The sequence below is a fragment of the Uloborus diversus genome, chromosome 7 (assembly GCF_026930045.1).
Source record: "Uloborus diversus isolate 005 chromosome 7, Udiv.v.3.1, whole genome shotgun sequence".
Lineage (NCBI taxonomy): Eukaryota > Metazoa > Arthropoda > Arachnida > Araneae > Uloboridae > Uloborus > Uloborus diversus.
Window position 1 is genome coordinate 101,872,900 of NC_072737.1, and position 25,988 is coordinate 101,898,887.

Below are 25,988 nucleotides of genomic sequence, written 5' to 3' on the forward strand. Positions count from 1 at the left end.
TATTCAAAGGGACTGGGACCAGCAAAAGTGTCCCTTAAATAGAGGTGTCCCTTATTCGGAGGTGTCCCTTACAGGAGGTACTACTGTATTTCTTGTTATAATTGTGTTTCCTATGCATTATTGGATATTATTTAATGTCTGTATTTGTGAACTTGTGATAGAAGTTTACACCCTTTCTGGGGATTGTACTGCCCGGGACGTGCAGTCCTTAGGAAGGGGGCAATGTTACAAATTCTGTAAATAGTAATTATTGTAGTAACGTAACCTGTAAATAGTTTCCCGTAATGAATATACAACCCCTTTTCATTCGGCTAAAGTATACGACCCCCCTATTTCTTTTTTGTTCATTGATAAAATTTGATAACGGTCTACTATTTTCTAGAAGCGTTTGGAATATTTGAGAGATTTCTTTCGATGTTTATAAAGGATCCCGCGTGATAAAAAGTTCAGTTTCGATTGAGATTTCGAACTGAGAGCGTATTTGCTCTGTTTATTGCGAGGCATTTCGCTGTGTTGTTTTCGTATTTGGAAGTAAATACGGGTGTAAATGTTGAGTTTACGGTGTTGTGTGATAATTGCTTAATTGCTGATGATTATTTTAGCAGTTGTTAACCATTTCTCCTGTACATAGTGTAAATAAAGCTCCTGTGTTTTTATCAAGAACTGTGTCTTCATTTCAAGAAAGTGGAAGTCGCACCGAATCCGTTACAATATTTTAGAACTTATATTCAATTTTTTACATCATTTAGAATGTACCACACAAAATTTTAACAAATTCTTTGCAAAAATAAAAATTGTATAAGACATTCACAATTACCCGGAACAGATTTGTAAATCGCATGATTTTTGGGGTAATTGTGAATGGCATCCGAAATGCCATTTAGAATGTATTATAAAAGAATGTGGTGAATGCAAATAAAGCTCTATTCAAGATGTTCCCTTTTACTCTTCTTTGGAAATGATACCTTCATTTTTAATGCTCACAATTCTCCTTGTATAACATTGGTCACAAATTTCTCAATTTTTTAAAAATAGCACATGAGAAATAATAGGAAAAAAATTATAATACAGTAAAACCTGTAAAGTTGACCACCTTTGTAAGTTGACCACCTGTCTATGTTGACCGCTTTTGTCAGGAACGGAATTTACCCTATCTTATGTAATGAAGGAAAACCTTTGTAACTTGACCACCTCTCTATCTTGATCACCTGTCTATCTTGACCACTAATGTACACCAAATTTGGTTCGTAGTATTGTAAAAAACCCTTTGTAAGTTGACCACTTGGTTTATTTTTTAAAACATAATGTAGCAAATTATTTTATTTTACATTATTATTTATTTTATAGCTTTCCAAGAATATTTTCAATGCCAGACAAGCATTTTACCAACTAAATAAAACAGCAGCATAACTAAACCTACTTGTGAGTTTAACCACATGGGAAAACTACTAAGAACACTTATTTTCTCCAAACTTATTTTTCTTTTGTTGTTCTGTTTGAGATGGCCTTTTGTACTATTTGTTCAATTTAAACATGCGTCAGTAGAAAAGTAAAAAGTATTTTTTCCCCGTTGTGATATTTTGTGGCAACACTGGAATTATGCTGAAGAGTAAAGTTACTTGCATTGCAGTATTTCTGGCGCAAGGGATTAAGACATAGGACATTTTCATTTTCAATTGCCTTTTTGAACTATGAGAGTCCATCTTGTTGTTCTTTGTGTTATAGTTTTACATAAAATAGTTTCAAAAAGAAAGTTAGTTGAACTTGAGATTGATAAAAAGTATGAAATATTAAAATTAATTGAAATGGGAGAAATCGAGAGAAAATTAGCTGACACATATGGAAATTCTAAAACTAGTGTCTAATAAGTGCGCCAAACTTCAATAAGGAATTATTTTGTTGAACAATAGATTGTCATGGTTATAAATGTATATGAGAAAAAAATAGGGAAAAATTTGTTATTTTTGAAAAGCTATGGATTTTTAAGAACTATTAATATCAAATAAGTAACTTTTCATAAACAATAAGATATAAGGTTTTTTTTTTGATCAATTTACTGAAATTTTAAATTTACATGACTCATTCATTATACGTCATTCTGGGGAAATTCTCTAAAAATATTTGAATAACATTTTAAATTTTTGTTTCGAAGTAATGTTAAACAATTAAAGTGAGTTGAACAGAAAGAGTAAGTGTCAATTAGTCGAAAAATGAATACATGGTGCAAGAAATGTCAAAAAAAAAAAAACAATTACCCCCTTTATAAGTTGACCACCTGTCTAAGTTGACCACCAAAGTACTGCACCGCAAGTGGTCAACTTACACAGGTTTCACTGTATTAGTTTTCTTTCATAATATTAATGTAAATATTAAAGTTATTTAAGTTATAGTCGTCCTTCACAATTTAACCAGTCAACCCTAAATCAGTTGCATATCATGTGTCAGACATAAGTTGGTTACTACGATACATCTGATTACTCAGGGCTGAAGTAGATCCAGTAACTTTTCTGTTACTGAAACAGAAGCGGTAAAGGCCAATAAGCATAACCACCTAATAACCCCCGTATTATGGAGGCATTGGTTGATTCTCAAAAATAAAAGACATATACCTCTGACATCATTTTCTTGTTAATTTCTAGCTGCTTTTCAAATGCTTCCTGGAGCTCTTCCAACTTCTCAGCAGTAAACGGGTTTTTCTGAGGAGTGCCACTTCGATATTTCTGTTCATCTATGAGTGAGGTCAAACGAGATATTTGAAGTAACTGTTGAGACAACTTCTCTTGAAGGGCCATGTTTTCATGCTCACATTCCTAAATTATCATATTGGAAGAATCATTACACAGGAAGTCAGAACTAAATATATAAAATTATGAAGCTGAAAGAAAAATAAATAAGTATGATTATAAGACTTTTACCGATATCAAAATCTCTCAAATATGGACTGCTATTTTTCCAAAAATGTATCATGCATCATTGTTATTTTATAAAAATATTTACTTATTGTAGTAAATAAATTCCTACTTATATTATAAATGAGAAAGTGACTTCTCTTCTTGTTACGTTTTCACGATTTAACTACACAACTGATCACATTGAAATTTTGTATACATGCTGTAGGGGTGCAGAATAAGACATAGGGTACCTTTCATCTAGATTTTTTTTTTCCTTTTAGATTTGTATTCCAATTTTAAAGAAAATCCTAATCTTGAGACTGTTTTATTGAAGAAATGTCATACTTATTCAATTTTTGCATCATATTAAAACCCCCAAAAAGCTGCACAAGACTGAAAGTTTGAGGAATAATTAGAACACCCATTAATTTCTCATTTAAAGTTGTTTTCATCTTCTTAACCAAAGCTTATCTTGATCTTTAAATACTTACTTACATTGCGACATGTTTTCGTCAAGACAGGGAGTCATTTTGTCGTTAGTAGATTATATTTTGCTGAAAACAAATGCATGAATATTCTTTTAGAATTATATATAAGAGTCTAGTACAAACTACTTTGGGCTTTTAGGCTCTAAAACAATTAATTCATTACCCTATATGCAATACATGCAATAAAATTTGGAATTGAATAGTAACCATTTTGGAAGCTATAAACTGCCAAAAAAAAAAAAAAAAACTGTCATCTCTACGTTACAAAAAAGAGAAGGTATTATTTCAAACCCTTTTTATTTTATTTTAAATTTAGAAAAAAAAAACCATATATATATATGCATATATATATATATGCATATATATATATATATATATATATATATATATATATATATATATATATATATATATATATATATATATATATATATATATATATATATATAATAAAAATAATAAAAGTGAAAAATATTGAAAAGACCACACCAAAAGCCCATAGATGCACAATGCAGCAAAACTAAAAAGCCAAGTAAATATAAAATTAAGCAAACAGAATTTCAAATATTAAACAAATTATATATAATTAATGATGATAAAAAGGAAAATTGCAAACAGCTATTAAATAGGAAAAGATAAAGTATGAATCCAGAGCTCATCAGCCGTGGAGGATTCATTAATTATGGTCAAAAGACCAAAAATTTAACTATGAACTAAAAGAGAATGTTTAAGCTCCAGTACCGTGGATGGCTAATTATCGGAACTTGTTTCCCTAATTAGTCAAGGCGAAACCCCCTGCTTTTAGTTTTAGGTTTGAGCTCTAGTTTATTGTTTTTAGTTTAGCAAGTGGTGCTTTTGCCTAATGTTACTCTATATTGAATGTACTGGAGCTTAAACATTCTCTTTTAGTTCATAGTTAAATTTTTGGTCTTTTGACCATAATTAATGAATCCTCCACAGCTGATGAGCTCTGGATTCATACTTTATCTTTTCCTATTTAATAGCTGTTTGCAATTTTCCTTTTTATCATCATTAATTATACATAATTTGTTTAATATTTAAAATTCTGTTTGCTTAATTTTATATTTACTTGGCTTTTTAGTTTTGCTGCGTTGCGCATCTATGGGCTTTTGGTGTGGTCTTTTCAATATTTTTCACTTTTATTATTTTTATTATCATTATTATCTTGTATGTAATTAATTTTGTGCTGCTTTGCGCCTTCTAATTTGCATACTGGGTGTTTGCTGTGCTTCTGTTTTGTTCTTTTAATTTTCGGGTTTCGTCGATTCCACGATGTACTTGTCCTGTTGCTATATAAATTATCTTACCGCACCTTCTTTCTTTATTATGGGTTTATGTACAAATAATCGTTGTAAAATTTGATCTTTGGCTGACACTGAAGCTAGTGTTCATTTTGAGGGTAACTTTTGAAAGCAACATCATCTTGTTTATCTTATTAAATGTCTTTCTTGAAATCTCTGTTATATTGGACAAACTAGGAATTCACTAAATATTCGTATCAACAATCACAGACATGATATACTTTCGTTCAAAAACAAAGAAGACAAAGAACTTCAGCACTTTCAATTTCACAGTTTTGACAATATTTCGATTTCAATTCTAGGTTTTGAACACTCTCTGGAGAAGAGACTTTCACTAGAATCTCATTTTATTCTGCAATTCAAATCTATTTTCTCTTATGGGTTAAATTCTTCCCTTGATAATAAATTATATACAGCATACCATAACTCATCTAAAAATCTTAGTATTTATTCACTGTTTAGATTTGGAAATAATACTAGTACTTCTCATTTTAATAGAGGATCTAGAAAATCTCCTCCTCGTTTCCGCATTTTTTCGCCCATTGATATTCTAGATAAGCTTGAAAATTCATTTTGTCATTCTTATGACACAGAAAATGTAAGGAAATTTCTTTTTAGTCTAAAACTTAAATTTCTAAAAAAACTCAAAAATTTCCTTCCAAACTACCTTTTTAAAAATACACACTTTGAATTTCTTTGTTATGATCTTCTGATCTACAAAGTGGGTTCTACTCAACAACATCAAACCTACTACTGTACTTTTAGTTTTTTGCAAAAATCCTTCGACTATTTAAAATTTTCAAAACTACACAGTAAACTTTTGGATTTTTTTCCCATCAAGGATCTACAAATTTGTCTTCAGCTACAAATTCAATCCTCCTTCCTCGAAAAAAATTCTAAACTATCAAGAAGTTGCTAAAAATTTTGATAAATATTTGGACTTTGATTGCAACTGTGCTAATTTCTCTAATTCCATCTTCTTCAACTCTTGGTCATATTCTGACCGGTGATTTAAATTTTTTACAAAACAAAAAACTCCAGACTTGCCAACTTTATGAAAAAAAAAAAAAACGGGAGATCCAGTCAAAGTTTTAAGGGAGAAAAAGGGAGATTTTAAACGATGCTATAATAAGTAAAACACACTGTTATAACAAGTATTTACTTGATTTTTTCATGAAAGAGAATTCACTCGTACAATCGCTCTTTTTGTTTGTAGATATTTCTTTCTTTCAGGCATCACTAAAGATGAATGTTAAACTACAACGCACGCTGTAGATCAAGATGAAAACACGCGGCTTAGTTAGCATGCGTCTGAAAACTGAACAATACCGCGAAAACGGCAATAGCGCATGCGTGAGATAGAAGTGGAAGTGCGAACGTAGAGTTAAACCAAAACATCATCTCCGGAAGCATTTCGGTCGACACTCCGAATGCACCCATCGGATGTTTGCCGCTCACCTTGCGTTCGACGAACCTCATCGGTCGATCGGAAAGTAACCAGTTACTAACCGCCGGGTTCTATGATCAACCGGTTACCGCATCTGTTACCATTCTAAGCAGTTGATTAGTTGATTGGAGCACATGATCATTAGCTGTCACGTGATTAACTAACCGGTCGTGCTCGTCGAACGTGAGCTCACTGAGCAGTGCGGGTTTGCTCTGCTAGCCACGCCATCTATTAGGGCTGTGAGTAACTATTTTAAGGAAGAAAATTAAGTTTAATTTAATTTAAAAAAAAGGAAAAACCCGAAAAGAATAAAAAAAAAACGGGAGAAATGGATACTCAAACGTACAACCGGGAGAATGGAGTAAAAAACGGGAGTCTCCCGTGAAAAACGGGAGAGTTGGGAGGTCTGAAACTCATTAAGCGTTTTAGTTTGGGTACTAAATATCGGCCTAATTTTCGTATTAATTTCCTGAAAGCTTATAATAAGCTTACATTTGAACTTGAATATTTTTAAAGAAAAATCTCCTACAGTTTTAATGTTCCACTTAATGCATTTCTTGAATATAGACACCACTTTTTAATTGAATTGAATTCACGTTTACATGATATTGTCAACACAGAATCTTCATACTTCCATCTCTCTGCTGATGAAAATAATGCCATTAATGAGTTTAAAAAAGCCTTTGTCTTTACAGTTGTTGATAAAGCCAGTTCTAATTACTCTATATGCTGCAAAAAATTATATGCTAATATTTTGAAAAATAAACTAGAAAAAACCACCACTTATAATTCCTCCAAACTTAATGAATCCTCCATCATAAAAAAATTTGCTGCTGCTTACAAACTTTTTAAATTGCCACGTCCTGATTCTGTTAACTTACCTTACTTATATGCAATTCCAAAATTTAATAAAACACCTGTTGGATTTCGTTTTATATGCTCTGCCACCAACACCATCGGAAAAAATCTGAGTGTAAAACTTGAACAGTTTCTCAAAAAAATTCTAGAACAACTTAAACTTCAACAAAAGAATTGGTTTTGGATTGTTAATAATAGTGTAGAAGTGATCAATTTACTTAATATGCTTGATATAAATAACTTAGAAACTTTTGATATTGAAAACTTCTTCACCAATATCCCATTCATTGAACTTTTTTCCTCTGTGTCAGAACTTTTTAATTCGGACAAGGATTCCCTTGATTTTAATGAATTGTTTTTTCTTGGTCTTTTTAAATTTTGTATTTTCAATAATTTTTTCAAAAATGGTAATTCATGTTTTCTACAAATTAATGGCATTGCCATGGGAGCTAATTTTAGCTCTACATTAGCCAACCTTTTTCTTTTATATTATGAGAAAAAATATTTAATTGACAATCCTTCCTCTACACCTCTTTGTTACAGGTACATCAATGACCTTTTGTGTATAAATTTTTCGAATTTTTCTGAACTTAGCAAAACTATTTATCATAGTTCATTAACGCTCAAAAAGACTAGTTCGAATCAAAATAGCTTTAATTTCCTGGATATCAACATACAAATTGACTCAAATTGTTCCACTACAATCTATGATAAAAGGCGCGAATTTAATTTCACAGTTAACAGCTTACAAGATTTTTTCTCCTGCTTAAGTAAAAAGGTTTTTATTGGAATCATTGTTTCGCAAGCTATCAGAATAAAAAGAATTTGCAATACCATTTCAGCATTTAATCAAGAAATTTCAGTACTCAAAAACATACTTTTTAATAATAACTTCCCTAAAAATCTGGTTGAAAACATTTGCTTAAGTATAGCCTTTGATGAGCATTTTGCTTCTTTTGAAACTGTTTAACTGTGTAAACGTATGATACAACCATGACAAACCATTTTTTATGAATCACCAGAGTGAATGAATTTTACACGTGGGAAACAGGCGACTGGTATGTCTCTGGATTGATCTTTTGAATGATTTTATTTTTATTTTTACGTTGACAACTGGAAAGGATTTTTATCAGGTTGAACATCGGATCTGGCTCTTATTATATGGATTTCAAGGTAAGATAATTTTGTTATAGGCAGGTACTGTCCCGTGGATGGCTAATTATCGGAACTTGTTTTCCTAATTAGTCGAGGCGAAACCCCCTGCTTTTAGTTTTAGGTTTGAGCTCTAGTTTATTGTTTTTAGTTTAGCAAGTGGTGCTTTTGCCCAATGTCACTCTATATTGAATGTAAGGGAACTTAAACATTCTCTTTTAGTTCATAGTTAAATTTTTGGTCTTTTGACCATAATTAATGAATCCTCCACGGCTGATGAGCTCTGGATTCATACTTTATCTTTTCCTATTTAATAGCTGTTTGCAATTTTCCTTTTTATCATCATTAATTATATATAAATTGTTTAATATTTGAAATTCTGTTTGCTTAATTTTATATATATATATATATATATATATATATATATATATATATATATATATATATATCAACAACTTCTACTTCTTGGCCATAATGTATTACTCAGTCAACCCCGATTCTTGATAAACTTGCAGGAAGATTTCAATAACTGAAACTCTCAGAAATTTTCCAATTGTCCCCAAGTTTTCAACATCTAAAGTTTTACGACCTTGTATTGTCCAAAATTTGCCGACTAGAACTACATAAAAGCTAAAAAAATATTGAAAAAGCACTCACACTATATGATGACCTTATTTTCTTGATTTGAACTTCTAAATCTTGATTCTTTCTGAGAAGGTCTTCGTCAACATGAATTAAGCGACCAATTTTTTCTTCTAATCTCCTCACTTCCAGCCAGTGGACGGATCGTGGAGACATTTCCCAACCATCCTCGCAAGGGATATGCAAGCACTCACTGTCTTGGGAGCTGGATGGAGAGGCATCCTCACTTTGTATCGGACTGGTCCTCTGAGAGGATTCCAACTGACAAACTCGCTGGTCTACTTTTGCTTCCAAGAAATGGATCTGAAAGAATACAATAATGGAGGAGGATATGAACTGCGGATTACAAGCTTTAGAATCCAAATAATGAATGGTCAGCTACTTTCTGTAATAGAAAATATTTATAAGAAAAGGCATGTGAATATGCTATTGAAACTAGTAAGATGGGCACTATCATCATAGAGATGTTGTAAGAGTTACAGAGTGGCCAGGTCACTGCTGCCAAAACAAGGAAAACAGAGACCTCTTGAGCAGGCCAGAGTGAACGTACCCTATAAGTTTCGCATAAGACCAGAAGACAGTTTCTCATTTAGAACGTAAAATGCAATTTATTTCAGCAGCATACAGGTGTTAAATAGCAATTATTTGCTGTTAAATGTTGGCTTCAATTAAAACTGAAGGTTTTTAAATATGACTGACAAATCATATTTAAAATATGACTTTACTATAATTTAAATCAATTACTTCAAATCAATGATTTTTCTAAAAAAAACCACTTGATTTAAATTATAATTTTAATCATGATTTAAATCAAGCTGATTAAAATCAACAAACCCTGACTTTTGAGGGAAAAAAATTCTTATGCTTAAAGGCTATACAAGTAATGCCTTATAATGTTGTAAGGTGAGAATAGTACCAGATAGTTCTCCATGTAACTTCTTGAAAAATATGTCAGCAATGCATGCAAACAGGGCCTGATTATTGGATAGGCTAACTATTCGTGGCATTCACCCCGCCCCTTTAGGGGACCTACAAATGGCTAAAATTGTAATTTTTGTATACAAAGGGACCCCACAAAAGCATTTGGCCTTGGACCCCTGCCCCCTATATTTTAATCAGGCCCTCTTGCAGATCCTAACACTGGTGTGCTAAAATGCTTTTAGCTAACGGAGTGTAGACTGCTTCTATATGAGGTTTTTGACCTGCAATTTGGTTATGGGTATTCCATACTGACAAACCCAAAATAAGGGTGAAATCAGGGCCATATACAGGGGGGGGTCTTAGGGTTCACCCCCCCCCCCCCTTCGGAAAAGTTCAGTTTGACATTTAAATGTTCGTTTATATTTAAAAATTCCCAAAAAATATTGTTCCAAAACTGAAATGTCTTTCATATGTATATATATTGCATAAAACACTTTTATAATAGATAACCCAACGACTTGAACATTAGCACAAATAGCGCGAAGCTCCGCATGAAAGTTTTAAACCCTCCCCGAAATTATTTTCTAGTTACGGATCTGGGTGAAACTGCTGCCTCTTGCTGCCGTAACTGAACTGTTCTGTATTTGCTTGCTGATGTAATAGTTATCCCCAGTTATTATTTGGTTCAATTTGCATAACTTTTTGCTTCTCTAGGTATAAGAACAAGAATCTTTTTATTTACATCATCACAGTTAACTTCTTTGATTGATTTGACATCATTGAATGGTTCATTTGAGGAGAGGACACAATTTTGGTAGTGCTGGAAGATCTTTTTCTAAAAATTCAGTTCCAGTATCCCTTCCAACACTAAGAAAGCGATCAATTCAATTGTAATCTTTTACAATTGCCCAACTGCATTGACATATACCACATATTCTCACATTGATTATTGGTAATCTATATATATAAAAATGGAGTTTGGTAAATTTGTTCCCTAAGATCTCAGAAACTACCAGGCAGATTTGGTTGAAACTTTCACCGTTTGTTCAGTTTGGTATTGGGAAGGTTTATAGACTAGTTCGAAAAAAATCCGATTGATAGTTCCTTTTTTATTCTAATTTGTCCAAATTTTCGCACAAATGCCCCAATATGGGGGTAGAAAAAAACGGGCACATATTAACATTATGTGTCTATCGAAAGCGCTAATTTTTCTGCTGAAGATAGCATCTGTTCAAAGTTTCTAAGTAGTATAAAAAACGAGTAATGAGCTTTTTTGTTCCCTGTTCGAAGGCTTTCATCAATCCAATTCATTATTTAGTGTATCATCTCAACTCCCAGTCGATAGCTAGAATTGTTGTATTGTTGAATATTTTTTTGTTTCGTCTGACTTTTTGAGGCTTTTCTCAAGTCAAATCTTAAAGTAACGTTTTTCCACAAGATTGGCTAAAAATTAATAGATTTGGCTAAACATTTTCCATTTAAATGAAACTTAAATGTAATTAATGGTTTTTTTATTATTATTTATGCCGATTGGACACTTACTCACTATCCGATCAATCAGCAGAAATATCGCGAAAATTTTTGCAGAAAGCTTCAGTAGCTGATGCATTTGGTAGTTTTTCCAACTGTCGCTGTTTTTGAAGCCAAAGGCTAGGTAATAATGTTTCTCAGCTTACAGCATTAAACAAAATATCGCCAATCGAAGAATCTTTTTTAAAAACTTTTTTTACTGTGTAAAATAATCCAGCAACTAAATAAGGCAAATCCATAAAGAGCAAAATAACTTCCATAAATTTTTATTTTTGCACAATTTCAAACAATCGCCAAATTTTCCTACTTATTTTGGAAACATTTCGGTTGAAACCGTGTAGCGCCATTTTATTTTGACCAAAAGTATCTCTGCATCTGGCGACAATATTTGTATAATAAAAATTAGTAAGAGGGGGGAGTATTATCGAAGGTGTCCCAAAATGATTCTCGCAAATTTGGTAACATTTTAAACCGCACCAAGTGCCCACAATAATTGAAATTTCCCAAAAAAAACTAAAGCAAGTGTAAGGGGAACACGGGCGGCTACATTTTTTAAAACAGTTCGTACATCAATAGCCATACAGAGAAGGTTTTAGATGTAAAAAAAGTACTAACAGATAAATCTTTTTAAACATGTAAAGTTTAATTTCATATTTCAGAAATTCTTCAAATTTGTATACGCTTAAACGTCGTGCTTTCGTTTCTAAATGAATACTATTTTGTTCTTTATACTTACTGCTATTTTAGTTTAATGAGTAAGGAAGAAGCTCGATTTTTAATCACGTCAAAAAGGTTTGTTTTAAATTCTTTCGCTTAAAACAGAAAACAAGGGCAAGTAACGATTGTTTCTCATAACTATTACAGACCCAGGCAACGCCGGGTATTTTTGCTAGTTAATCATAAAACGATACATTTAAAAAAATCAAAGTTTAGCTCAAGCTAATTGAAGAGTTTCTTGCAAGCAATGGTTCGCTAATATTCACTAAAATGAGGTTTAATATATGAATGTTATTCACGTAAACAGTTTTGGTTTATTTCACCTACAGAAAGTCAAATGCAAAATGGAAATTAAGCAATGCAAGTGCATTTAAAGTTAAACAAATAAAAGAGGTTTACCTGCCCTCTGAGTTCATGCAGTAAAGTCTGACTTTGGGACATCGTCTGAATTTCTTGGTTCTGAGATGCCACTTGCTCCTGTAGGTTCTGAAGCTGCTCAATTGATTCTGAATTAAATTGTGTATTCTTCAATTCTTCTAGATCATCAATACCAATAACATTCTTTTCTTGTTTAGCAAGAGACTCAAATATGTTTGATAATTTCTGTAAATGTATAAAGACTTAATAGTTATTAATAAACTATTTCGTGAAAGAAAAAGTTTCACGATTTGGGGCTTTTCCAAAGAAGACATAGAAGAATTTCAAGGGGGTCACATGTAAATATTTTTGACATTATTACTGTTTTTGAAGTTTTTATCCATATTCCTAAAAAATGTGTTAAAACATAGCACCCCGGCAACCCTGGCGGTGTGTGGGAGACGCTCTGAAAAAATAACACATTGAAAATTTTTTAAAAAATATGGAAGAGGAAGGAGGGGGAACTTATAAATCTTGTGCGAGGAGGGGGGGGGGGGCACACTAAGTCTATGTATGCTACAGTATCAAACGCAAACAGTGGTAATCATCTTCCTGATGTTACAACATGCCATTGCCTGGTATAACATGCTTACCTCATTTAGATCCTAGATTACGTTTAACCTCTTTATATTTAGTTCTTTGATTTCATGTGTTCTAATAAGAATATGTTTAAAATAAAGTTATGTGTAGTACTATTTAATTTTGTTTACAAAATAATCTGTATCTTAATTTAATAACCAGTTTCAGCTATTCCAACTGGCTTCAATTTCAAATTTTGTTTGTACTCTAGTATTGTTCAAATATGATGGTCTGATGGGGGAGGGGAAGGGGAGTAGAGCCTGACAGATTGAGAATCCATTGTTCATTTTATTGCAATATTTTTTTATGTTCAATTGTTTAGTTATGTTCAATTCTGCTCCCTCCATTTCCAAGTCTTCTTCGAGTATTTTAACTATTAAATTAATATTAATGAAAAATATAATTAACTTTCAATGGTCTGTTTTGATTTGAATCTCGGCTGAATTAATATAAAAAAAATTGTTCTTTGGTACATCTTTAAAATCCAGCCAATTTTCCAGTTTTTATTTCTGTTCTGGCTAAAATACCATTTTGTCAGCTAAGTGACTAACCCTAAACTGTAGAACTTTGGAGGAGAAATCATAGCATCCAAATATTGATTTTATGTGATCTGGGTATCACTTTATGTCAAAAACAAAAGACATATAAATTATTTTTTAAACCCCTTTTTTTAGTAAATTGATACATTATGTTGAGATATGCAATAATTACTTCTATTCAAATATATAAAATTAAAAGTGAAAGTTTTAAAATTCCTGGTTTAACATGCAAATACGCATAAAAATGTCACATCTGTAACAATGAAGTGAGCAATATAAATAGATATAAATACGATGGACTAACCAGTTTTAATTCATTCTCAGTTCTTGTTTTCACATCAAGTTGTTTTTCTAATTCTTCTATGACTTCTCTCAAGTCACGAATTTTGTCAACTGACTGTCTCAGCTCTTTCTCAAGCTCATCCTTCTTCGCCATGGTGTTCTTGTGGTCTTCGATTCTAGATCTTAACAGCTGCTCTAAAGACTCAATCTAAAATTTGAATAGAAAATCTCAAAAGATATAAACAAAATCAGAATTTTAAAGAGTAGAAATGCAGGGGTAAAACCCTTAGGAAAGTCAAAAATACTGATTTTACTGACCAAATTTTTAGAATACTGGCAAACTTTAGAATAGTTAACAATTTTACACTTTGAAAAATGGATGCTTTTTTTATTCGTAATGTAGGCTAATGCCTAGTTTGTAAAATAGAGATGTTGTGTCGTTCATGAATGAACGGGTCAAAAAGAACGAATCCTTAAAATGAACAGATCTGTTCGTTCACTAAAAAAATGATCGGCCATTCTTTTGAACAGGGAGCAGTTTTGAACATCGCATTGATGCACTTGTGATAAAATCGCTTTTTTTTAAAAAATTACATTCATCTTCAAATCTTTAACTCTTAATCAATCTCAATTTTCTTTTTTTCAGTGCAGTAAAATATATTCATCTTGAATCTTTTTACTTTCTGCTTTATTCATCATTTTTATTTAACCATTGCAGTTCATTTGCAATTTTCAAATTAATCCTTTAATAATGTTTTGGGTAACTTGTTTAGTAGACAAACAAAATGTTTGAATTTTCCACTTCCTGTCCCATGCACCTGCTAAAATCCTTCTCACGCTTTCTGTCGCCAAAATTATTTCTAAAAACACCTATTATCACTTTTCCAGGGATAGGAGTTGTCCTAAAATTCCTAAAATTTCAAATTTGGTCCTAAAACTCCTAAAAATTTGAGTTTTGTCCTAAAATTCCTAAAATTTTCATTATTTTATTCCATACTTGTGCAGAAAAGAAAGTTTAACTTAAAAATGAAACTTTTCATGATGATCTGCCTATATTTAAGGGTAAAATAAACTTGGTATACTCTAAGAAATTTTCTCTAAAAAATACAGTTAGCCAAAACATATGCTCAATATAAAGCTGTTTGTTATATCTATACTTTATAACTTTTGCATTCATTCCTGGTCTGCGAAAAAGATATAAAAATAAAATTATTAAGAAAATAAAAATAGCTGTGCAGCAGGTGCTGCAGAAGAACAGATGGGAGAGGGGAATAGCATCTGATATTTTTGATATTTTCCCCCTTGAAAGAAATGAAATATATGCAAACCATGGGGCAAAATAATCCCTCATTCTCTCAATTTGCAGTTCTGTGGTACAAGGGGAGGGGGTGAAATGTATAATAGTTTATCAAAGTAAAATAAACGCAATATGTTGAGTTAGAAACAAAAACACTTGGTTAAAAAAAACCCGATACATTTCTTGTTACTTTTTTCTATTTATACGTGGTCTATTGGCTATTGGTAATACTATATGTATATATACAGTGCTGTAGCTGGAAAAAATTAATAACTTAATTTTTTGACATGCTGAAATGGAACCTGAGACTTTTGGAACGGAAAACATAGCTTACCATTCGCAACTGAGAAATATCTTACAAAATGAACTATAATTGCATATTTTCTTATCTTACTTTTAGATGGCTTAGGTTATTTTTCCTTCAAAGAATATACTGATATAATGAAACATTTCGGATGTACATGAGTATGTCGTGCAGAGAGATCACCTGCAACTTTTTTGAATGAATGAAGTCGTTCAAATGGACGAGTTGAATGAACAGATCAAAAAAATGAATGAACCTCTAATGAACGGATCATGAAAAAGAACGACATTGCTCACTTCTGATGCAAAATAAGCCTACTCTGGTAAAAATTTGATCAAAAGTGGTAAAGTTATAGGTTTCATTTATAAAACTACTACATGATAATAAGTATGACAAACTGTTTTGACAACTCAGAAAAGCACATTGCCTTAAAAGATCTTGCAATTGTTCAAAATGTTAAATTATTGTGGAAAGTTTTTCATTATCAAACACCTTAATTTTATCTTAACCATTGAACCTAAAAACCACCGAAAAATAACTTTTGAAATCAGGAAATAGAAAAGAGAAAAAAATCTATTAATTGTACATTCAGCCCTGTTCTGCTTTCAATTCGAAAAAATAAATAAACTAACAAAAACATAAAAAATTTGTGTGCATAAATAAGTCATATGTTTCACGATTTAAAAAAAATTTCTGAATATGTGTTTAAAAAAAATGTAGAAAAGGGATAGAAACTTTCCAGCCCAAATGAAAATGTAATAAATTTTGAGTAAAATCAAGCACAGCACATGTTCAGAAGATTGTTTTAGTTGGTTCCTAAGAAGCAAATACATTTGTGTAGAAACTAATATCACAATATATGTGTTCTTACTATAAAAGTTAGACATTTTAATGAGGCCTTTTTTTTTTTTTTTTGGCTTTCTTGAGTTGGTACAAAAAATATAGTGTTGCATATACCTTGCTTTTATGTTAGCCCTTGTTAAATTTAGCACAAAACAGAGAAACATTTTTAGAGATATTTTGAATGTTGATAAATCACACATTAGTTAGAATGTAATGCCTACCTTGTATAAATTTAAACATATAACACCCACTTCTATGATCTTATGCAGAGATAATTTTTCATATTAACAGAAGCTATACAGTAAACTCCCGATTATCCGCGGAATTGGGTGGCACAAGTGCCACGGATAATAAAAATCGCGGATAACCGCAAAAAGACTAAAATGGGGGACAAATCAGGTAAAAATTGTCCTATCTCAAATTCTTAACTGTATTGATGCATAACAATTTCTGCAAACAGTGAAAATATATATAGAGTACAGTACAAATGTTTTGTATTTTTGCACAACCGAACTTAACATCAATAACAAACAAGTGTATGAACGATGAAGAACGCACAAAAATAATAATAATACTAATAATAATAAAATTAAATCAAATCAATCAAGCAAGCAAAAACAACTGAGTGTAAATTTACAATTTTTCAAAAAAAAAAAAAGAAAGAGCCACTGGTATCTGCTTTTTACTGCGAAAATACATGTTCGTGATTGTTGATTGATTTGCGGATAATCCGCCCGTGGATAATCGGGAGTCTACTGTAGTTTATAAAATGTAACATATTTATTTATTATACAAGCTATGAATGATAGATATTTCTCTAGCATGTTTTCCTGTTGCTGCACAAAATCATTCTGATTCCTTTATCAAATTACACGACTTCTCCTCATTATAAAGCTTATCGTGCTGGTTAATGACAAAAAATAGACCTGTGATTTTCCTACATTTTATTACATATTACTTCAATGAATAGCGTGTGACAATGAAGATACGTTGGCTTGATAAGATAGAGCATCATGCTTATAATAAGAAGGGTATGAGTTTGAATCCAGGCTGAAAAATATAGTTTTAATGTTTTTCTTTTCTTCAGCAGACTTCTAATCCAAGTTTCAATGAAAATCTTTCACCGATCCGTGATTTTCCACTTTTTGTATTTTTTTTTCATTTCACGGCCGCTGAATGTTTTCAAGCGATCGATCGCGATTGCATTCTTCTCGTCAGGATTTTTGCTGACCCGCGTGTTCTTTCTAAGGTAGAAAGAAGAAAGAAACTTTGTTTCGGTGGGTGGGGAGGGAAAAAGACTCAAGAAGGACATAGAAAGCGTCAGCGTTTATGCATTTTGAAATCCGATTGCATCCATTTCCATAACACTCGCTTATTTTTGTCTATTATGCCATCCTATCATTTATAAACCTTTATAACTTTTTGTAGACTATTATTTTCAACCCTTCTTGTATGTATTTTACTTTTTGCTGAAGACTTGTACGCGCATTGTTTTGCCACGCCCATTTTACAGGCACTTTCTAGCGATTAATCACGTAAATACCCTCTCACCTCCCTTCTGCTCCAACCTTCCCATCAGGATTCTTGCTGAGGCACACGTTCTTTCTTGAGTAGAAGAAGTAAGGAATTTTTCACTGTTGGCGAAGAGGGTGAAATAGGAGTCAAGAGGGAAATGCTGAAGAGTGATAGTGGGTGCAATCTTTGAAATCCAATTGCATCCGCTTCTGTAACACTCTCTCATTTTTATCTGCTATGTTATTCTGCTGCTTAGACATTAATACCTTTTTGAAGACTGATATTTTCAACCCTTCTTATACTTTTTTTTTATGAAGACTGCCACGGCCGTTCAAAAGTGTTTATCCTATTCCATCCGAGTTAATTTAAGCCAACATCATTCTTCAAATCTAGTTTTAATGCTTATCACGCTTACCAAAGATATAACTTTTGAAGATCTTAATAAATTCAAATTTATTTTAATTATACTGTACTATTTTATTATGACAAACATGTAAAATATAGGAAATTAAAAATGCTTATATTCTCAAATCATGACATAGTGTTTAAAACTTTATCAATTTAAAAATATTTATTTTTAATGTTTGTGCTTAAAATGACCATCAAAGCTCAAAAAGTTTCAGATTGGGTTTAGCTTTTTAATGATTTTTATAGAATGTACGCAGCTGTTCCACAAAATTTCAAAATGCTCCTCAAATTGTTTCTCCAAGGTTAGCCACACTGATAACGTCATTTCGTAATTATAGTGTCCAATGATTCAGCTTGGATAAAGTGTTTAATTATATAGAAGTTTTACAGCGTTAGATGCCACATTATAAAGTTTTAATTTCACCAGATTTGTGGGCTATGGGAAATTGAAAGTGGTAGATGAAATTCATATATCTGTTAAAATCTTAAATAAATGCAAGCTTATTTTATTTATTCATTTGTTAGCATTTCTACCTAGTGTAGGAAAAACAAAAAAATTTATCTATTAATATTTAAAAGACAGTATAGTATCAATATAATTTCGCATAATGTAAAATATACATATATATATATATTCAAATTTTAAGTCTCGCAATTTTTCTTTTTTTTTTTTACTTTGGGCTGTTTTCATCTCTGGATAAATGATGTGTTCAGATTAATGTAACAAAGGAGGAGAATCTTAAGGATGCTTATGAAAAAGAAGTGTTATACAGGTTTAAAAAGACATTTTTTGATTATCACAAGGTCAAGAAGAAAGTGCCAATTTTACTAGCCAATAGTAATCTAGATTTTGCACAATAAAGTAATCATAGCTTTTCAAAAAAAGTTGGGCCTGCTTGTTTTCTGAAACATTTTTCCAGTCAAGTTTTATAACTACTGCAGTCCCTACATGGTGGCCTAGTTTATTAATCTAAGCAATAGATGAAAGTTTCAAGTTTCGCTTTTTCCTTGACCACAAAGCTTGTTAGTTCAACCAGTACTGAGAGAATTTTCTTAATTTTAAATGGTGATAATATTGCAAATAAATTTTACTTTGGTTAACATTTAATTATTTGCCCTGAGCATTATCTATTGTACGCTAATAATTACTTGAATGCTATTTTCTGAGTTTCTATCAGTTTTTGCCACAATGTGACATTAGTTCACCCTGTTTCTACCAGTGGTTTTTAACACCTTGGCAGGAACCTGCCAACTCTAGCTTGAAAAGAAGATATTTTTCTTTGCTTAAAATAATTGTCACAATGTCCAACTTACCTCTTTAGTCATTTGAGCTTCATTGCTTTGAATTCTTTCTTTTTCTCTGAGAAATTCCTGCAGTTTACTAATTTCTTTCAAACATTCTTCACGCTCTTGTTCCCTTTCTACAGCTTGCTCCTAAATCACAATTTTTGCTTCATTAAATAAGCAAAAGTTTTGAAATAGAAAATTTATAGATTTTTAAATTAAATACAAAATATAGAAATATTTGAGAAGTAGAAAACAAAACTCATTATGTTGGTTGTTGTTGTGTCTCACAACTGTAGTGGTTATTGGGAGGGGGGGGGCATTGTTGAAGTTTTTTAAATTTCAGATTGAACTCTCCTATATCATTAGAAAAACTTTACTGACTATAAAAATTGCCTTTTTTTTCTGTGTGCATGCCATTATATTAGGTGAATAGAGAATTCAGCATCTCATTTTTATCTCCAACTTCAGAGATACATTGACAAGTTGCCAAAAGGTGGAGCACAAGACCCCACAGATTCTGCGTATGAAGTTCTAACCTTCTACAACAGGCGTCCTCACCTATGCCCATGGGCACCATGGCACACACTTATGTATGCCCACCCACCGTTGTATGACAACAATAAAAATATTTCAGTTACGAAGTAACAGCCAATGAAATGCAATAAAAACTCATATTGACTCTAAGATTCAAATTTTTAGTTCAAAAAATTTATACTTAAAAGGTTTTGTCTTAAATATTGATTAATTATTTATTTTACACAAAAATATTACCATCAATAATTTTTATAGGTTTAATTATACTGCCGAATTATGAACTCATATTTAAAAAAAAAGTGTTGCCCGCGATCCGGCCGGTATTCTAGAATGTGCTCTTGGGTGAAAAAAGGTCGGGGACCCCTGTTCTACATCACTCTCCGAGGGCCAGCTGTTCCTATCACACAGTGATTTTACCAGGTTAGGACTTGGAGCTATGCAATATATTCATATACAAATGAACTTACAGATGTCACAGAATACTCATACTATTTAACTCAGTGGTGGTAAAAGTGAATAGTTCCGTTGCCCATATGCATTTGCATATGGGTCAAAAGCTGTTCAGCATTCATTTATGGGTGGGCATAATAGAAAAATTTTGATGCAATTTTAGTGAATTTGACAATGAAACATTTGATAATGAATTTTTTTTTTTTTTTTTTTAGAATTACACCTTAATATTTACAATAATAATTTTTTGTTATAAAATAAGTAGGTGTTTTTCCAATAAAAAAATATGCATAAAATTATGTGTCACCCCAAGGTTAATTTCAAAGACATCAAATGCTTTTAAGTTCCAGATATAATTTCAGGTTTCCAGATTATTTATTTATTTTTTCCCTTTGTTCAAAATTTTACTGTTTTACTGTACCCTCCATCATTTTCCTAAATTCCTTCAAATTGCAAAAATCCTCGTTTTTAGGGAATTTCCTGATTGCTGGTAAAGATTCAGGAGAGTTATAGTTAGTTAAAGAGCTTGAGATAAAACATCAAAATCTAGCAGTTTCTTGAGTGAATCAGAAGAATTGGTAGCTAAAACTACAAAAACAGCCAATAAATAAATAAATAAATATATATATATATATATATATATATATATATATATATATATATATATATATATATATATATATATATATATATAAATACGATAACATCCAGCCCTTGGTATTCATTTGAGTTTTAACTTCTAGAATTCAAATTATGTTTTTTCAAATCGAGAATAAAACTCAACACGTTGGGATTCTTGTTTCTACAAATGGAATGGAAATGGAGAAGAAATTCCCACCCATCACATTATGACCGGTGATTTTCTAGGTTAGGTTATATGAGGCATGTCTATACAAAAAAGAAAGGGAAATCAGGATGTGGTAATAAAGATAATATAGCCAATTTGCACCCTTACAATAATAAGATAATATTTACACCTATACCATTATGGTATTTTTATTTCTTATCAATCTTAAATGATAGGAATCAGTCATCTGAGAATTTTATATTAGATTAATTTTGATGCTAATATAGTTAGTTCATATAAAGTATTGAAAAAGTCACTTACATCAATAAATTTTCTATTAGACTGTAGCTGCTTCTCCATGGCCTCCATTTCTGCTTTCAAATCTCTAATTTCTTTACATTTATTTTCAACTAGATCATCTTTTTCTGCCTTCAATTCTTCTATTTCTACCTCCATTTCCTGCATGCGATCCATAAAAGATTGGCGTTCTCTACTTAAGTTCTTTTGAACTGCATGTTTTTCAGATGATAGCCTTGAGTTTTCTTGAAGAAGTTCTACAAGTATGGGATCAAAATTGAATAGTTGCAGGGGGGGGGGGGGGGGCAGAGAGCATGAATAGAAATTATAACATAGCGAGTTAATGCAAAGCTTGTTTCATGAAGAATTTCATTCCAGTTTAAGCAATACAAAACACAGACTACAACTAAATCTATGAAATATTTTTATGCTATACAATTACATTTAGCACTACACTAAATACATAAAATATCACTGACTAATGTGAACAAAAAGAGTAATCTGGCAATCTTTATCTTTATTTCAACAGTTTAGAAAGCTGCCAATCGGTTCTGCATATGCAAAAAGAACTAAAATAAGATGATACAGAATTTATATTATTACCTAAATTACTGTCACTTTATGTTTCATAAATATTATAGCATTATTGAACGGATAAAAAGGATTTAATGTCCTTGAATTTTATGTTTAGAAATTTGCTATATTTTGAATTAAAACAATAATACATTTTAAAAAGCGTAACATTCTGCTTTTTGTGAGAGAACCATGTGTCACGGTATTTGGTGATTTTTCAATTTTGTTCATTCAAAATAAGTCCAACATTTAAATTGAATATATAATTCATACACATAAGATTTATTTCTTACACATAATAAAATTGTTAGTATTTTAGCATGTTTATGCATAAAACAATTCAAATGGTACCAAATTTAAACGCCTTCCCTCCCTCAAAAGAAAAAAAAAGGATGTCTCAAAATACCTTGCACATTTTGTTGTAACACTTAGGAATATAAAAACTACACTAATCATAGTACTATGTATTTTACAGAAATAGATACAGAATTCTATAGAAGAATTTTTATCATTTGAAGTTGCTGTGTTGCTTAAAATTTCAAATTTATTGCTATTACAGTTGATTCTAATTAATTGGACTACATCAGTAAGTACTCATTTTGGTGCCAATAACTGGCTGGTCCAAACCCACAAATAGGTCCTGCATTGCAAAGCCTAACCGTGTGTGATATATAGAACACATTTTTTCATTCTGATTATAGAGAGGAACACATGTTTCATGAACTACAAACATGAAAAAAATAGCTTATAAAGTTGATTCGTTGTAAAGAAAATTTTAAGAAAATCAACACAATACTCAACAAGAGAAGCATGACACACGGTCTGTTCAATAAGTATCGGGACTGACTTGCTGTATCCTAAACAGAGCGGTAGAGGGCGTTCCGATCCGTTGGCCTTGATAAAGGGGTCCTCCACTCCTCAGGCACACTTTAATTTAGTTGCCTGCGGGCATGGAGTGGATTTTTATGACACATGATATTTTATATGGTGTTGTCGCGGCAGCATGGAACGCTATGAAATTTTGCTTTAAACTCGGGAAATCCGACCCGAGACCCTTGAGCTTATTAAATAAGCTTATGTGGATGATGCCTCATGCCTCACAAGAGTTTTTAAGTGGCACAAAATATTTAAGGAAGGCTGGGAGCTCGTCGAAGACGATCACCGACTGCTCAAACTGCTCAAGGTGGTCAAAGTGAAAGCAATTTTGGACTTAGGCAGGCATTTAACCATCACACATATTAATGAGTAGACAAATCTTTCAGTCAGAACCATCCACATTATTATAACAGAAGATCTTGCGATGAGGAAAGTGTGCGCAAATCTGGTGGCGAAAGTCTTGAGTGAGGAACAAAACTGTCACAGGTGGAAATTTTGGATAGCATAGGCTTGAGGCCTCCACAGCCTAGACATGGTTTCACTGGACTTTTTCTTGTTTCCGCAAATGAAAAGGGAGCTCAAAGGACATTGGTTCGAATCCATCAAGACGGCTAGTGAGGTGACGACAAAGGTTCTCAAAAGCATTCGGGAAACCGACTTCTAGCAGGCTTTTGACGAGCGGCAGACGTGCCAAACTTCATATATCAATGCAGGAGGAATGTATTTTGAAGATTAATAAGCAATTGTAATCATACCTGAAATAAATTTGTATTTTTGAAACCAATCCTGATACTTATTGAACAGACCCTGTACACTTTTAAAAACATCCTACTAAACCTCAGTCAACTTATCCAATATTAATTATTGCATTCTTTTGACACGTTGCACCTGAACCAACTTGCTAAATATATAGAGTAGCAATGGGAATGACGCCACTTCCCTTCTGTATCAAGTAATATAACAAAGTTAATGCATCTTATGTAGTCACTTGCTACGGTAAATTAGAAGCATCACATTGCTTTCCTGATTGTGTAATGCATTTCAACACAATTCGGAGGAATAACTGCTATGTCACAAGAAAGTTAAATGATGCTTGCCAAAGAATGCAACATGTTTGTAATGTAAGAAGCTGTCCCATGTAGCAGAATAATACAGCCCAGTTTGGTTGCCAATGTAGATGTCACCTACTGGATAATTGTTTAGAAAGGTGGGCAATTTTATAGATTTTCATTTTTCAGCACCATTAGCCACCATGTGTTTTCTTGAATTTTATGTCATGTCACATTTCTTTCAAGAATACTAATAGTCTACAGTTTTGAAATTATTGAGGCAGTTTTCCAGCGAGTTCTGTTTTGCACTTTAACATTAGGTCACTTACTTGCATACCTTTTTCCAATAATACAAAAGCAAACCATTCCTTAAGGTATATTCAGTAAATTACCGCCCATTAGCCAGGGCTAAGGCAGAAATATGTGAAATACACTGCCAGTTCAGTCATTTCCAGCCGAGGACTGCAGTTTCGTACTTATTAGCACTCATCAGCCCGGCATAGGAAAGTGACTGAACTAGAGATGGAAAACCTCTTAAGGAAGCCAAGAGTGCGAAACAAACTGGTAGCTAACATAGAATTAGCAGACCAGATGATGTATTTCACGTATTCGTTAAGGGTTACATTAATATGTTGACTCATGCCTTCACATTGTTTTTGGAAAGTTAATCATCATTCTACACATTGTGCTCATTTTCCTCACGTACTAATAACTAAAATTACTACAAAAAAAGCTACAAATTAGTTCTAAAAGGTACGCAACAATCATGGGCAGAGTTGGAGGGGGGGGGGGATAAGGAGGCTAAATCACCTTGACAATTCATTAGCCCTGCTCAAAGAAAAAGTACAAATGTGTTTTCTTTCTACACATACTTATTTTTGTTCTTCAAAAAATAAAACTCTCCTAACAATTAAAAATTTGCACAGCATTGAACACTCTTTGAAGCTTTTCCTTTTATCTCATGACCTCTTAATTTTGTTCAGTGTTGTTACAGTGGTGGATCTAGGTGCTTGTGTCCCGTGCAACAACTTCTGAGGGTGACAAATTGGCAAGATTTCATTAACCCGGGAGGATGGGCAGGGGGGGGGGAGTCATTTTATGACCCCAAGTCTTCTGCAAGTAGTAATTGCCAAAAAACTAGCCACCATTTCATTCTTTTCATATCAGTAGCTAAGTTTGGTCTACCCATCTACCTTTTGCTAGCAGTTTGAATGGATTTGGGACCTATGCTCCACTAAAATACGTTTTGTTAGTTACTGGGGTCATAAAATGACCCGCTTGTCCCGCCGTTTGTTTCACAGACCAACTGTTTCGGATGGCCAATACGGTTACTTTATTTATATCCCATCAATATTGAAGTCATTTCATGTAAATAGTAATGCCAATACAATACAAGAAAGAACCTTCGAACACTTTTAGCCGAAATTGAACGAAATAATTGTTTCATCAATGAAGAATATGGAGTTAAATATTTTTTAGAAGATAAATTCTTAGATCATGAAAATTTCAGCGAAAATAATACAGAGTTGAAAAAGGATGGAAATACTTTAAATTAAATGAATAACTGTGATTTTTTTATTGCAAAATATGATGTAAAGTAGAGTAAAGTTAGATCAGATTGCCTTGAATGCAGCAATTTTTTTCTTTTCTTTAGTCTTAATAAAAATCAAAACATTTTTATCATTAATTCTACAAGTTTCTGCATCAAAAATACCAATTACAGCCAGCGTTAGAAACTACTGCTGGTCCTCTGGTCCCAGACCAGTGAAACTTGCCTCGGACCACTATAAAAAATAATCAATGGTCTGTGGGACCACCAACCGCTGGCTATTTCTGATCACAATTGGCTAGAAAAAATTCAAAATCATTAGTCTAGCCGATGTTTGGTTATTTATTATGCCATTTTTTTGGTAGTCAATTTTAAGGGTTGCTTAATAATGAAATTCGTTTTCAAACTGTACACTTCACTGTTTAAGACAAAAG

At 32.2% G+C, this 25,988-nt stretch overlaps 1 protein-coding gene across 1 annotated transcript in view; it reads right to left on the minus strand.

Annotated features, from left to right (window-relative positions):
• Positions 1–25,988, minus strand: part of LOC129226818 (A-kinase anchor protein 9-like) — a 145,660-nt gene that overhangs the window by 95,121 nt on the left and 24,551 nt on the right. The window contains exons 6-11 of the mRNA XM_054861445.1: positions 21,532–21,764; positions 19,467–19,586; positions 13,808–13,993; positions 12,368–12,571; positions 8,816–9,103; positions 2,610–2,810 (exon numbers count right to left, since the gene is read on the minus strand). Of these exons, the coding sequence (XP_054717420.1) occupies positions 2,610–2,810; positions 8,816–9,103; positions 12,368–12,571; positions 13,808–13,993; positions 19,467–19,586; positions 21,532–21,764 (1,232 nt within the window). The remainder of the gene's footprint in view (positions 1–2,609; positions 2,811–8,815; positions 9,104–12,367; positions 12,572–13,807; positions 13,994–19,466; positions 19,587–21,531; positions 21,765–25,988) is intronic.